Raw genomic sequence first — 13,092 nt, forward strand, 5'->3', positions numbered from 1 at the left:
AAAGCGATTTATATCACCTGACAAAGCAGTAACTCAGAGACTTCTTAGTCTATCCAAAAAAGACTTACGTACTTTCTGTGGCCTAATAACGGGCCACTGCTCTAGTAAGTATCACTTGAAACAGCTAGGCAAACTGGAAGATGACTCTTGTCGCTTTTGTAACCTAGATAGCGAGAATGCGGAACATCTGCTTTGTAACTGCGTGGCACTTTATCATAGGAGGAGTAAATTCTTTGATGAAGGTTTAATACCACCCTCTGTTGTGTGGACAAGTTCGCCCAATAAGGCAATAAACTTTATTCGTTATTCAATACCTTATTGGGACAATGCCATTAGTCAACAAGTGGAAATCACTCATACTAATGGTGATAGGACACCGTGACGTGGCTACAATAAATAGGGGCCCGCCACAATAGATCAAATAACTGGTCGCAGTGGAGAACTTACCCAAAAAAAAAAAAAAAAAAAAAAAAACGGATAGCCCCACTGTTTGGGACTACGCCCGCCCTAACGGAGGACTTACTGTCACGATTGTGACTGCGGATAATCGATACCTATTGCACGCTTTCACGGTAGTGCAACAATGCGCTAGATAGCTTTTCTTCCTCCCGACAATGTGATATTGGTGATATTGTTCGGGAGAAGCTATATATAGCCCGTGCAACACCGGGTTTAAACCAGTCGGCGTGGTAGCCGTTAACTGTTATATGGTTTAAATGTACAGTTTTTGTAAATAGTCTAGTGTGCATCACTTTACATGCAGCCATTGCTTATATTACATTGCCAAATTGCCAATCTGTACATGACCAGATAATACCTACTGGAGATAGTACACATCTCTTACGGCAGTCATCATAGGGTCAGATCCGTAAATATAGAACATCACCTTTCACACGTTCGATCGTTGGGTATTGTGCATTTTTAAACAAGTTAACCAACCAATACCAATACACCTAGAGACGATCACTCGGAGAGCGCACTTATATCTCGAATTCAAGAGAAAGGGTAAAGGACGGCCTATCAATGATGAACCAATCCCAACCGGTTAGTTAGAACCAGTTGAATCGGTTATCACATAAAATTGCTTTAAACAGACTGGAATCAACTAGAACTTCACCGTAGAGAAGCTAAAAATTATCTTACGAGTTACGGCCAAATTTATAATGGAGGAAAATGGAATATGGAAGCCGTTCCAACAATTTTAATTGTGACTACCTAGGGACCATAAAGGAACAATCGGTTAATCATCGAGTAGCGTGCACACAGTGCTAACAGTGCAAAAACGTCAGTCGATCAGTACGGTCGTCGTCTTGCATGACGACTGTTCGGTATCGTGAAGGCTTCTCTGCAAGTGAAACTAATTCTGGAGACTACTTACATAGCAAAGGAATTGCTGTGATCTACTCAAACAGGAAAAGGGGAACTTCCTGAGTTTGTTTAAGGAGGAATCAGTAACGATCCGTCAAGCTGGCTATGGAATGCACTAAGCCGGCATTGGAAAAATCAGCTGGAGAAAGGAGCAACTGGATTAAATTAAACACAATGATCACTAGTTGCAAATCGATTTCGTATGAAAAATAAAAAGGCTTAAAATGTAAAAAGGTGTCTCTTTTGGTACATGATTTCCTTTGGATATGTATGTATGCTGATGGATATCTGGCTTTGGTTTGGTTCAGTTCGTATTGTTATTTGCGCTGAAGGCAAGGTTAAAGGTAAGGGTGCGTGCAAATTATATTATGATTGGATGGCGAACTGGTAACTGCAACAAAGATCACAGGCAGGTGTATGGTAGCGGCTTTGATGATAAGCGAGGAAAGAACTTTCGCTACGACAAACAACTCATCGAATAGGGCATGTCAGAATTGTGGAATAGCAAGGCAGTATGGAAAAACGGAATTAATATTTAGAACGCTATGGTTATTGGTGATATTTATAATGGATGTGCACTGGTTAGAACGGCTAATGGCATTTCGGATAAGGGCGAGTGGCATCGCAGCGGGTAAAATGGACCTGTGGGTTGATAGCTATATGGCTTGATCATTCTGTTTCGAATTGGCAATGAGGTTGTGTCTGGACATGGATGTGTGGTTTAACTCGATCGGTACAAGGGTAAACGATGATACGTCTGTAATACGGCAAAGGATCACATATTTGGCTAAAACTGGATGAACGAGAGCGTTGTATGGCAACGGTTGTTTACAAATGAACTATTAACTGCATATTTCGGTAAACTGTGTAAAAACTCTGAACAATAATTCGGCTACGGTTACAAAATTGACTACGCAAACTATCGTGCGTATGTGGCTATTGGAAAGGGGATAATGCAGAATTGGTTGCAGTTCGCATTGGAGCGATCGTACTGCAATTCATTGCATGGGCAACAAGGTAAATCGCCAACGCGGCGAGCCACAAGTCTAAGGTGGTTAGGTGGTTCCAATCGAGGAAGGCATTCAGGGGTAGCGCGTTCAGGTCAACCTGGCGACCGAACTGCCACCCCACCACCCCCCTCAGTTAAGTATCCTCAAATAAAGTTTTGGGTAATACTTTTATGGTTCAAATTAGTTTAAACCCCGCAGCGGTGGTCTATGGAGAGGTCGGATATACAACCGCAACTCGTCTAGCATCAATACTGAGAGAATTTCGGGAATTAAGGAAGGTTTTGGATCTTCGGCGGGCCAGTAGAAAAGGGCTGCGTATCAAGGTACATGTAGAAGCATCCGAAGCTGGCTATGCTTTACCAAACATAGTGTGTCGCATGTTAGGAGCGACCTGGTGGTTCCAGCGGTTAAGGCAATTTGGGGCTGCACGTTCTGGTCAACTAGGCGACCGAACAGCACCCCACCACAACGTCAAGATAAGTACCAAATAAAATCAAGGTAATTGGATTGGGTGTACGCGTTACTGCCTTTCCAGCGTTATACGGATTCAGCGGATGCAGTTAGCTATGCAACAGCACACCAAGCGGAAGAAATGGTTCGTCTCTAGAATCAGTATCATGATGGAGGGCAGCTTGTTCAGGGTGGGGCAGCAATGTTCGGCAGTGGTGATCGGACTTTGCTTCCTACTACGCAAGCGACAACCGTCGCAGAGCCGTGCATACCGATTGAGTAGTAGGATAGTGCTGGTCAGGAAACTAGGTCGTATACTAGTGCGGCAGGATCTTCAATACTGGAATATGGTTTACCAAACAAATGGGAATTTCGTTGGATGGATTTTGGATTCGGAAGGCACAGGGTCTTCCAGGTATACTTCCACGGGGAAGTTAAGTTGCAAGGAGCAGTTTCGTCGACTCGGATAGGCAACACTGTCGGCACCATTATTTCAAAGGCGCATGGAAGCGGATTTGCGTGTTAAGGGACACCGCGATCCGGCAGCTGCACAGTCACGTCTTGGGACAGTATGCAGTTGAATTCAATTACGGCTCAATTACGGTCACGGGTTCCAATAAAGGATTGGAACATTTAACAACTTGTCGGCATGTAGGGCATGTTGGACGGCAGGTTAGACGTAGCAAAGACTGGTGTGGGACCAACCACGACCAGCAATGGTGAAATTGTACTGAGCACCGAAGTCGAGGCGCACACCGGATGTATGCGTCAGGTAAAATCATCGGATCCAAATTCTATAATCGAGGTGCACACCGGATGTGTGCAGCAAGTATCATCAGTACAAGATCAATAGTACTGAGCCACAATCTAACGTGGCAGGCAGGAATCCAGCAACCAGGCAATAAGGGGTCGGCGCATTTTCGATCAACAGGGCGACTTGAAATAGCCACCCCACCCCACCCCAAAGTTAAGAGTCCATTTTGAAGGTTAAAGACGACTATTACGGCAAGTTGATTTCAGGACAAATTAACATCAACAAATCTAACATCAGGCAAAATATCTAGTGCCAAGGGAACCGGACACACTATTCGGCAAGGGTCGAATTCAGGTAGCACAATCAACTAGGAGTTAACTGGATCAGCGAAGCATCTTGGGTATACGGAGACACCAAAACAATCATCATGGCAATCAGGCAGATTTATTAACGGGACGGAGTCGTTCGCGGACACGTTTAATCGACGCCGGCTGCATTGCAGTTAGCGGAGTCGTATTCGTGCTCCCGTTCTCGACGTCGTCAAAACCACATTTCTACAACAGAAAAGGTTTCGAAAGCGGGTGCTTTCAATGAGGGCAGGATGTTTGGGACTACGCCCGCCCTAACGGAGGACTTACTGTCACGATTGTGACTGCGGATAATCGATACCTATTGCACGCTTTCACGGTAGTGCAACAATGCGCTAGATAGCTTTTCTTCCTCCCGACAATGTGATATTGGTGATATTGTTCGGGAGAAGCTATATATAGCCCGTGCAACACCGGGTTTAAACCAGTCGGCGTGGTAGCCGTTAACTGTTATATGGTTCAAATGTACAGTTTTTGTAAATAGTCTAGTGTGTAAATCTTAAATATAAGTATGTTTAAATGGATAAGTGTGCTGTGCCTTCTTTTAAAACCCCAAAACCCCATAAGAAAGGAAGGGACGTTTCGCGTGTGCTACTTGGAGAATCAGCAGTACCAGTGATTTAAATTAGAAGGCCTAAGTTCTCATCCCCCCTGCCCAATGGAAGTTTGGTCAATTACAACCCAAACAGTCCACTTCGTTTTCCACTAGCTACCGAACCGAAGCTACCGAGTGTATATTTTTTGTTTATTTGATCTGTTTGATCTGCACAGAAATCTGCTGGCGCAAACAATTTCATGCTGTTTTGCTAACAGTGTAGTGGCCCCACAAAATATGTCAAAATTTATTCGACAAATAAATGGTTTTGTAACACGGGTAACGCGTCAGATCAAATAGTTGATTTTCAATTTGACAGTGTACTGGGCGAGACAAATATGTCTGTCAAATACCAACATTTGACCAAATTCTGACAGGTAGATTAAGCAAACAGTGTTATGGTACCTTTATGCTTGAAATTCTAGTACCTACCTGGTTTACTGATTTTTTTTTGCAACGTTGATTCAGCTTTATAAGGATTGATGAAATCTATAGGCGTTGAATATATGTCCGAATCGAGAGGAACATTATAGAAATCTGGTATCTTGTTGTCGTCTAGAGCATCGTGTGACATTGCTTGCGTAATAAACATTGAATCGTCTACTTTTTTACTTGTAGAATCACTTAGTGAATTATGTGAACTAGACAGGCGCTTGTGCAATGAGTTATAATTCCGTTGCATGGTAGACATACTACTTTTACCAGTGAAACTCCACAACTGCTGTGAACTTTTTCCGAAACTCCATGTGCCTGATTTGATTGAACACTTCTTCTCTATGATAACTGTCTTTTCAGTCCCGATAATATTAACCTCGTGACTCAGGCTCTCAAATTTTTTATCATTCATTATGTTTAGTAATTATTTTACTACAGAACTATACATATCAAAGTTATTTTAGGTTTATCCGTCATAACATCCATGAGATTACAGTCGATGCATAAAACCCGCCCATTGCTGAAAATAAAATACCACATTAATTTATATTACATTACATGAAGATTTCAATAGATTGTTGTCATAATGTGCAATGTAAGCATTGCCAGAAATAGCGTTTCTAGTACTTTTTCGATTATATTATTTCGTCAGCATATTCATATTAAATGCAAGTTAATGCATGGAATTCAAGTTTCATGTTTCAAAGTTCCAAGATTTCAATTTAGTTGATATAGGGTAGACGCTCCATTAGTCGCGTAGCTAAGGGCAATGTAATTTCTTTTTTCTTGTTTATTGAGGTATACGCTTCAAATAATGCTTGTGGGATATAAATTTATCAAACACAACCCGATCAGGAGGGCATAACAAGATAACATTAAATTTATAACACATTCTGATATTTATTACACATTGTGTTACAAATCGGAAATAAACTGATCAGGAAGTGAAAACAAAAGTTTCAAGTTTGTAACAGCTTCTGATAGTTATCTAAGAGTAATATAGCTTTGGCCACTACTAAAAATGTTACATGTCATCAGTGGCCTGCCCGGGACACACTGGAGCACGTGCCATACCTTTTCTATAAAATTTAACGCAAATTTTATGTGTAACTAGCTGACCCGACAAACTTCGTATTAAACTGTGTTGTACATAAATCGTGAACCTCGGATGACCTTTGTCACAATCTTGAGTTTTGCAAGTTTCTGGGGAGTTCATGGGTGTCTTAATATACAAATTTTCCTCACAGTAAAGTAGAAAACAACTCCCCCCATTGCTTAGCCTGATAAAATAAAGCGGATAGCATTTAAATATTCGCCATCATTACAAACCATTTCGCCGAATACCATTTTGCGGAACACCAATTCTCGGTTGACCATAACGCCGAATATAGAATTTCGCAGAATACCATTTCATGAAAAACCTTACGCGGGATGTACCATTTCACGGAAAATCTTTTGGTAGAAAGTACCATTTCGCAGGGGTGACTCAACTGAAGGAAAGTAATAGAGGTCAGTAGACTTAGAAAAATAAATAAACCTAGATAGAGGTGATCTCTACGGGGGGCTACCCCCCGCAGCGGCCGGCGCTTCCGACGGCAGGTCGCCGGCAACACTCGCGGCATGTGGCCGTCTCGCTCTGAACTATCTAATGTTACTATTGATAGTTTTTGGTGGTCTTGTTATTGATTAATGTTTTATGAAAGAGTCTAAAATTTCTCGAGGTCGATTAGTTTTTGAGTTACGCAAAAAAATTTGTTTTATTTGTATGATAGTCCTTATCCCCCTACCACAGGAGTGAGGGGTCTCAAACCATCATTAAAAAAATTCTTGCCTCCAAAACCCCCCATATGCCAAATTTGGTTCCATTTGCTTGATTAGTTCAGGAATTATGAGGAAATTTGTATTTCATTTGAATGGGAGCCCCCCTCCTAAAAAGGTAAGGGGTCCTAATTCATCATAAAAAAATTTCATGCCTCCAAAAACACCCACATGCCAAATATGGTTCCATTTGATTAATTAATTCTCGAGTTATGAGGAAATTTGTATTTCATTTGTATAGAAGCCCCCCCCCCCTCCTAAAGTAGCGAAAGGTTTCAATTCACCATAAAAAAATTCTTGTCCAAAAACACCCACATGTCAAATTTGGTTCCATTTGCTTGATTAGTTCTCGAGTTATGAGGAAATTTGTATTTCATTTGTATGGAAGCCCCCCCTCTTAAGAGGGAGAGGGGTAATTATTCCCCTCCTAAAGAGAGGAGGGGTCTCAATTCACCATAGAAAAAAATTGCATACGAAAACACTCACAGGCTAAATTTAGTTCCATTTGCTTGATTAGTTCTGGAGGTATGAGGAAATTTGTATTTCATTTGTATAGGAGCCCCCCCTCCTAAAGTGGAGAGGGGTCTCAATTTACCATAGAAAAAATTCTTGTCTCCAAAAACACTCACATGTAAAATTTTGTTCCATTTGCTTGATTAGTTCTCGAGTTATGCAGAAATTTGTGTTTCATTTGTATGGGAGCCCCCCTCTTGGTGGGAGGAGGGGTATCTAACCACCATAAGAACCTTCCCTGGCCCCAAAAACCGCTATGTGCAAATTTTCACGCCGGTCGGTTCAGTGGTTTTCGAGCAGACAGACAGAAATCCATTTTTATAGGTATAGATTTGTATGGGAGCCCCCCCTCTTAGTGGGGGAGGGATCTCTAACCATCGTAAGAACCTTCCCTGGCACCAAAAACCCCTACATGCAAATTTTCACTCCGATCGGTTCAATAGTTTTCGATTCTATAAGGAACATAGAGCAGACAGAAATCCATTTTTATAGGCATGGATTTGTATGGGAGCCCCCCCTCTTAGTGGGGGAGGGGTCTTTTGCCATCGGGAGAACCTTCCGTAGCCCCAAAAACCCCTACATGCAAATTTTCACGCCGATCGGTTCAATAGTTTTCGATTCTAAAAGGAACATACGGACAGACAGACAGACAGAAATCCTTTTGACGTAGGACTACGTCTTACGGCAAGTTTTGAGATAGGGTGTCATTCCAAAAAATCAAAAAATGCGAGCGTCACGAAAAATGAAAGGTTTTGAGCGCTAATAGCTCAGCGGTTTTCCGATCGATTTTCAATATTCTTACACCAATCGATTGGCAAATCTTCTAAGAATTGACCCGAATGAAGAAAAGTATGAATTCTTGATGTCAAACTATTGAAAAATTGAAAATAATGAACCTATGTTTTAAAAGAATTCTCGCTTCGTGATTGGTTGGAAGATTCTTTGCGATGATCTAAACCTATACCAATTTGATATCTGTGCTTGGGAAGTGAGCTAAAACAAGTGACAAAGCAACCTTATTTCAACAAGATTTCTTAACACCGCGGTTAAACCTAGACCATTTTGATGTCCTTGCTTGGGAAGTACGCCTGAAAGAGTGACAAAGCCCCCTCGTGGCAACAGATTTCTTACGAACGCGATTAAACCTAGTCCAATTTGATGTCTGTGTTAGGGAAGTGTGCCAGAACAAATGACACAAGTTCGTTGCCCCAACAGATCGCAAATTCTTTACTGCAAGACGATTAAACCTCGGCGAATTTGATATCTGTGTTGGAAAAATATGCTACAGCTGTAGTGTTCGGTTATAATACGACTCTGTATGAACACGCATTCTTGCCGTTTCATTACAAGTGTAGTGAAAAGATGTGCTGTTGATAAAATAGGATTGAATAGGTAAAATCCCTTCAACGTGGGGAACCATGGGTAATAAAAACAATCTTTAATTTCAGTAAGGTAGCAGGAAAGCAATAGTTTGTGTTCTTGATTTTGTTAAATTGTTTTCAAATGCACAATCTTTTGAGAATTGAACGTATGCAATGTTACTACTTTGATAAATGTTACACACAACGTATGTAGCATGTATATATGTTGCAAATAGCATGTATACATGAAAAATCGAATGATTACAAGCATGAATACATGCTACTATCACTACAAAGAGACTTACGTAGTCCTGCGTCACCTATATATGCGGTCGTGTCTTGTACACAACCCCTGATTTTTTATAGGTATAGGTAGATTTCAAATCTGATTTCAAGCCAAATTTTACAGGCAATACCAGCCTAACTTCAAATAAAATTTCAAGTTCAATTTTAAGTCCTATTTCAAGTCAAATTTCATGTTTATTTGGAATTCAATTTGAATTCTAAATTTAAGTCGAATTTAATGTGTAATTTCAAGTTTGAATTTTAGTCCAATATCAAATCCAATACCACGTCACGTTTGACATCCAATTTCAAATGAAATTCAAAGTTACATTTCGTGTCTAATTTCAAGTACAATTGCATTTTTTTTGTTTTTGAGCGAGTTGATGGACTGCAGCGTATTGCTAATTGGTTCTCGGCCCGACTCACGAGTTAACCATACAAACTAAGCCAGCTAAACTAACCCTAGCGGGTCAATTGAACGCCGTTTCTCGGACAAAGAGGACTTAATTTGCCTGAGTTAAGCTCAAGATTTTTGTTGGTGAATTGTCATGTCACTGTCATCGTAATCAGTCGTCTCCTTTTTTGTCCGTGTCTGATTTCTTGCCCTCGCTTTCTTAACCCTCTAGTGCCCAAATTTTTGATTTGCCTGAAAATTTTTTAAAATGCTCATTTCGTGGCCAGAACAATGGAAAAACTATTCTCTAATTACTAAGTTCAGGAATAGTTTGATTATTTATAAAAATTCGTAACCCGCCAATTGACGGGGTTGGGCACCTGGGCGCAAAAAAGTTGCAAAATCAAATTTTTCGATTTAATTCGGGACATCGATTTCAGAACATCTATAACAGTGCTAGTATTTATGGAACTAGTTATAATGAGCTTCAACTGAAATTTTTGACCATATGCCCGATTCCAGGTCCCGGACAAGTTCCTTCGAAATCCGTTCCGTGCTTGAATCAGAAAAGAAACGCTACCCGGGCCCGGAACCGGTCATACGGCCTCTGAGAGACATGAGATGATCGCCAATCGCTATTTTGTCGAGTGCTGATGTTTTTTGATATGCGACACGACATAATTTACTGATGCTGAAATGTCCCTTTATGGGAACCGGTTCCGGATTTATAATGTCCCCCCGGATTCGGATAGCGCGCACCATGGCTCATAACTGCGGTAAAGTAACTGATATGTCCACAGTCGATGATATGCTTACAAAAATCAACAGATTTCAAACAAGTTTTAAATATTTGGCAACTTTATCTAAAAAAGCCATGTCACGGTCGCCCAAGGAACGCCGGAATAACTCCGGGACCATATGACATATGGCTATTATCTATAGATATTATGAAAATAAAAAATATTTCCGGAAAATTCCTAAATTTAATGAAAAAATATTGAAAGATAAAAAAGTTACGGCCATTTTAGTGAATTTTGCAGTGCTAAAAATGAAGTAGAGGGGTTAATCGAAGCGTCTTGCGAAGGAAAACTAGACTTGACTTCCAGCTTGAATGCATCATTGAATCTCCTTACCCGTAACATTGTCGGCGGTAACCAGAGATCCCAAATATATGAACTCATCAACCACTTCCATTTCATCGTTGTCTATAGTCATTGCCCGTGGGAAGCGAATCTTCCCAAACAGACACAAAAACAGTTGTAGTTTCAAATTTGGCAATGAATTCAGCAGAATCACCACGATCTTGCCTATTGATGTCCTTATCAGCAAGCAGCTTGCTGTTGGAGATCCTATTACTCCGAATAGTTCCCAGTCGTATATTCCTCTCGTTCCTCTCGAGTGGAGATATAAAATCAATGGTAAAATACGATTTTTAAAATCCGGTAAAATCTTATAAAGGCGAACAACAACGAACAGCTGCTCCCAAGTCAGGATTGCCTATACCGTAATATGCTTTGAACCTTTGAAAAACCTTTAGAGTCTGATAGAACATGAAAATTAAATCCTCATTTATGTGATTTGTTTGATAAATTGGGTTTTTCATTTTTGTAGTACACATTTGTTCACTATAATCTTTTATCGACTGGTAATTCATTCAATTTGTTCATGTTCATAAACTTATTAAGCGGTATAGATTAAAATTTGCGGTTTTAAAATGGTCTATGATAGATCCCATTTTGAATAATATTGTCTTGCTTATCAAGATTTTGTCGTTAAGCAGTAAAATTCGCCGGGTTTCATTGAATCTGTTTCTTGGTTATAGGGTTATGGTTTTCAAATCCCATAAAATGCAAAAATGTTTTGTGATATAGCTATAAAGCGATATATTGCAGCTCGTCAAACAGGCGCACTGAAAATTAGGTGATAAGTCCTGTAAATTCCCCGTCCATATTAATGCCACTGCATGCTTGTGCATTTTTCAAGGCATATAAAATAAGCTAACAAGGCCTATAACAATAATTTGTAGCTTAAACTCAAAAAAAATCAATAAATACAACGAAAACAACACGTGGTCAAATTACCAAAAAAAGATGACGTTAATGCCCAACCCCGCCAATTGGCGGGGTCAGTTCCTTGATAAGAATCGACCGGTTCCTAAACTTTTTATCGCAAATTTCCTTTTTTACCATGAAGTACAACTTATCAGCTACTCACCAATAATTTTTTTGTTCATTTATTCCAAGAAATAAGCAATTTACAACAATTTGAATTTCACTCTGCAGAGCAAAATAATTTTTTTCTCAGTTTTCTGGCATTTTTCAAGTTTTGCACGAAATATCTGTTTCAAATTAACGTAATAAAACAAACAAACCACTCGAATAGTTAGATTAGACTATAATGAGAAGGTATGGGTGGATATCAACATAAAACGAATCAGCATAGTAGATTTATGACGATTTTCCTGAAGCCCGCCAATTGGCAGGGTTGGGAACTAGAGGGTTAAATTTTTATATGCGCATTACTATTGTAACCTTCATTTCCCATAGCGCATCATTCATTTCCCATAGCGTGATGATTCTGTTCACTCTTGTCCTATAAATTTACAAAACCCGAATTAATCCACCTAGCGGCGTGACCTAGCCTTTCTACTGCCACAATAATCATTATTTAATTTCTCAGGAACGTCTATGTATAATTAACTTGACTATATTTTTAAATATCCGTTCCGTATTCCTCAAAATCCTTATTTGCCAGAAAAATTACCAACGTATTGCGTAGAATAATTAAATTTTCTTTCCTTGGGTGTGTAAATACTTACACCTTATTTAGTTTTATAATCGGTCGGCCTTAACTTTTGGGCTTCAGAGCCATATACGAAACTTGTTTTGAATTGACAATATGAAATATGTGTTCATAACAGATTTTTTGATAATTAATTAATACCATGCGTTCAAAAGTTAGCATCTTTGAAAAACAAGAGTTCAGAAAAATTATTATTATACTTCGCTTTTGAAGACAAAGAATATCGACAACAAAATGATTAATCTCAAAATTTTACTATTAGTTTGGTTGGTTTCAATTTTGCGATATATCTGAATTAGAAAAAAAAACTGAATAGAGCATTAGATATGAAAAAGAGAAATTGAACTTTTTCTTAGCTGGCGCTCCTTCACATAATTATTTTTGCATGAAAATCAAAACTTAAGCTTCTTTTGAATGTACTTTCATGAAAAGATAGTAATTAGCTTGATCGCATCGTTTTTACAATGTTAGAGGGTTAGGAAAACAAGATGAGGTCGAAAAATAGTGCAAGCTGCGCCTTAAACATGCTTGAGAATGGGAAATATGATCAATATGATTTCCAGTGCTTGTCATTTTTTATTTATTTGTTGAAACATGATACATGACATAAGACATCTGTCCTTTAAAATGTCATTAACGAAAACAAATCTTACAAAATTACTACCGTGCAACGTTTACTTCCTATTTTTCATATAACATTTCTAAGCTCTAGTATCTATTGATTAAAAAGACCTACATGCTTAAATTAACTGCTTTTCTTCGCTGTTTGCTTTTCGTGTACAATTGTGAGCAGTGACGTAGCCAGGATTTTCGTTCGGGGGGGCAAGTCATTTTTTTATTAGAGAAGTTTTAAACTTAAGAGGTTCACTCACCTCTGGAGGGAGGCCAAGTTAGTATGCAGAAAACCTTTTGTTTAAGAAATATATTTAATGCTTATGT

General features: G+C 39.4%; 1 protein-coding gene across 2 annotated transcripts in view; it reads right to left on the reverse strand.

The window, feature by feature from the left end:
* The window catches only part of LOC128733061 (uncharacterized), an 849,877-nt gene that overhangs the window by 701,048 nt on the left and 135,737 nt on the right, over positions 1–13,092 (reverse strand). For both annotated transcript variants that reach the window (XM_053826645.1, XM_053826654.1), the window contains exon 2: positions 4,978–5,500. In XM_053826645.1, the coding sequence (XP_053682620.1) occupies positions 4,978–5,392 (415 nt within the window). In that variant the 5' untranslated portion in view covers positions 5,393–5,500. The remainder of the gene's footprint in view (positions 1–4,977; positions 5,501–13,092) is intronic.

Source organism: Sabethes cyaneus, chromosome 1 (assembly GCF_943734655.1).
Source record: "Sabethes cyaneus chromosome 1, idSabCyanKW18_F2, whole genome shotgun sequence".
Classification (NCBI taxonomy): domain Eukaryota; kingdom Metazoa; phylum Arthropoda; class Insecta; order Diptera; family Culicidae; genus Sabethes; species Sabethes cyaneus.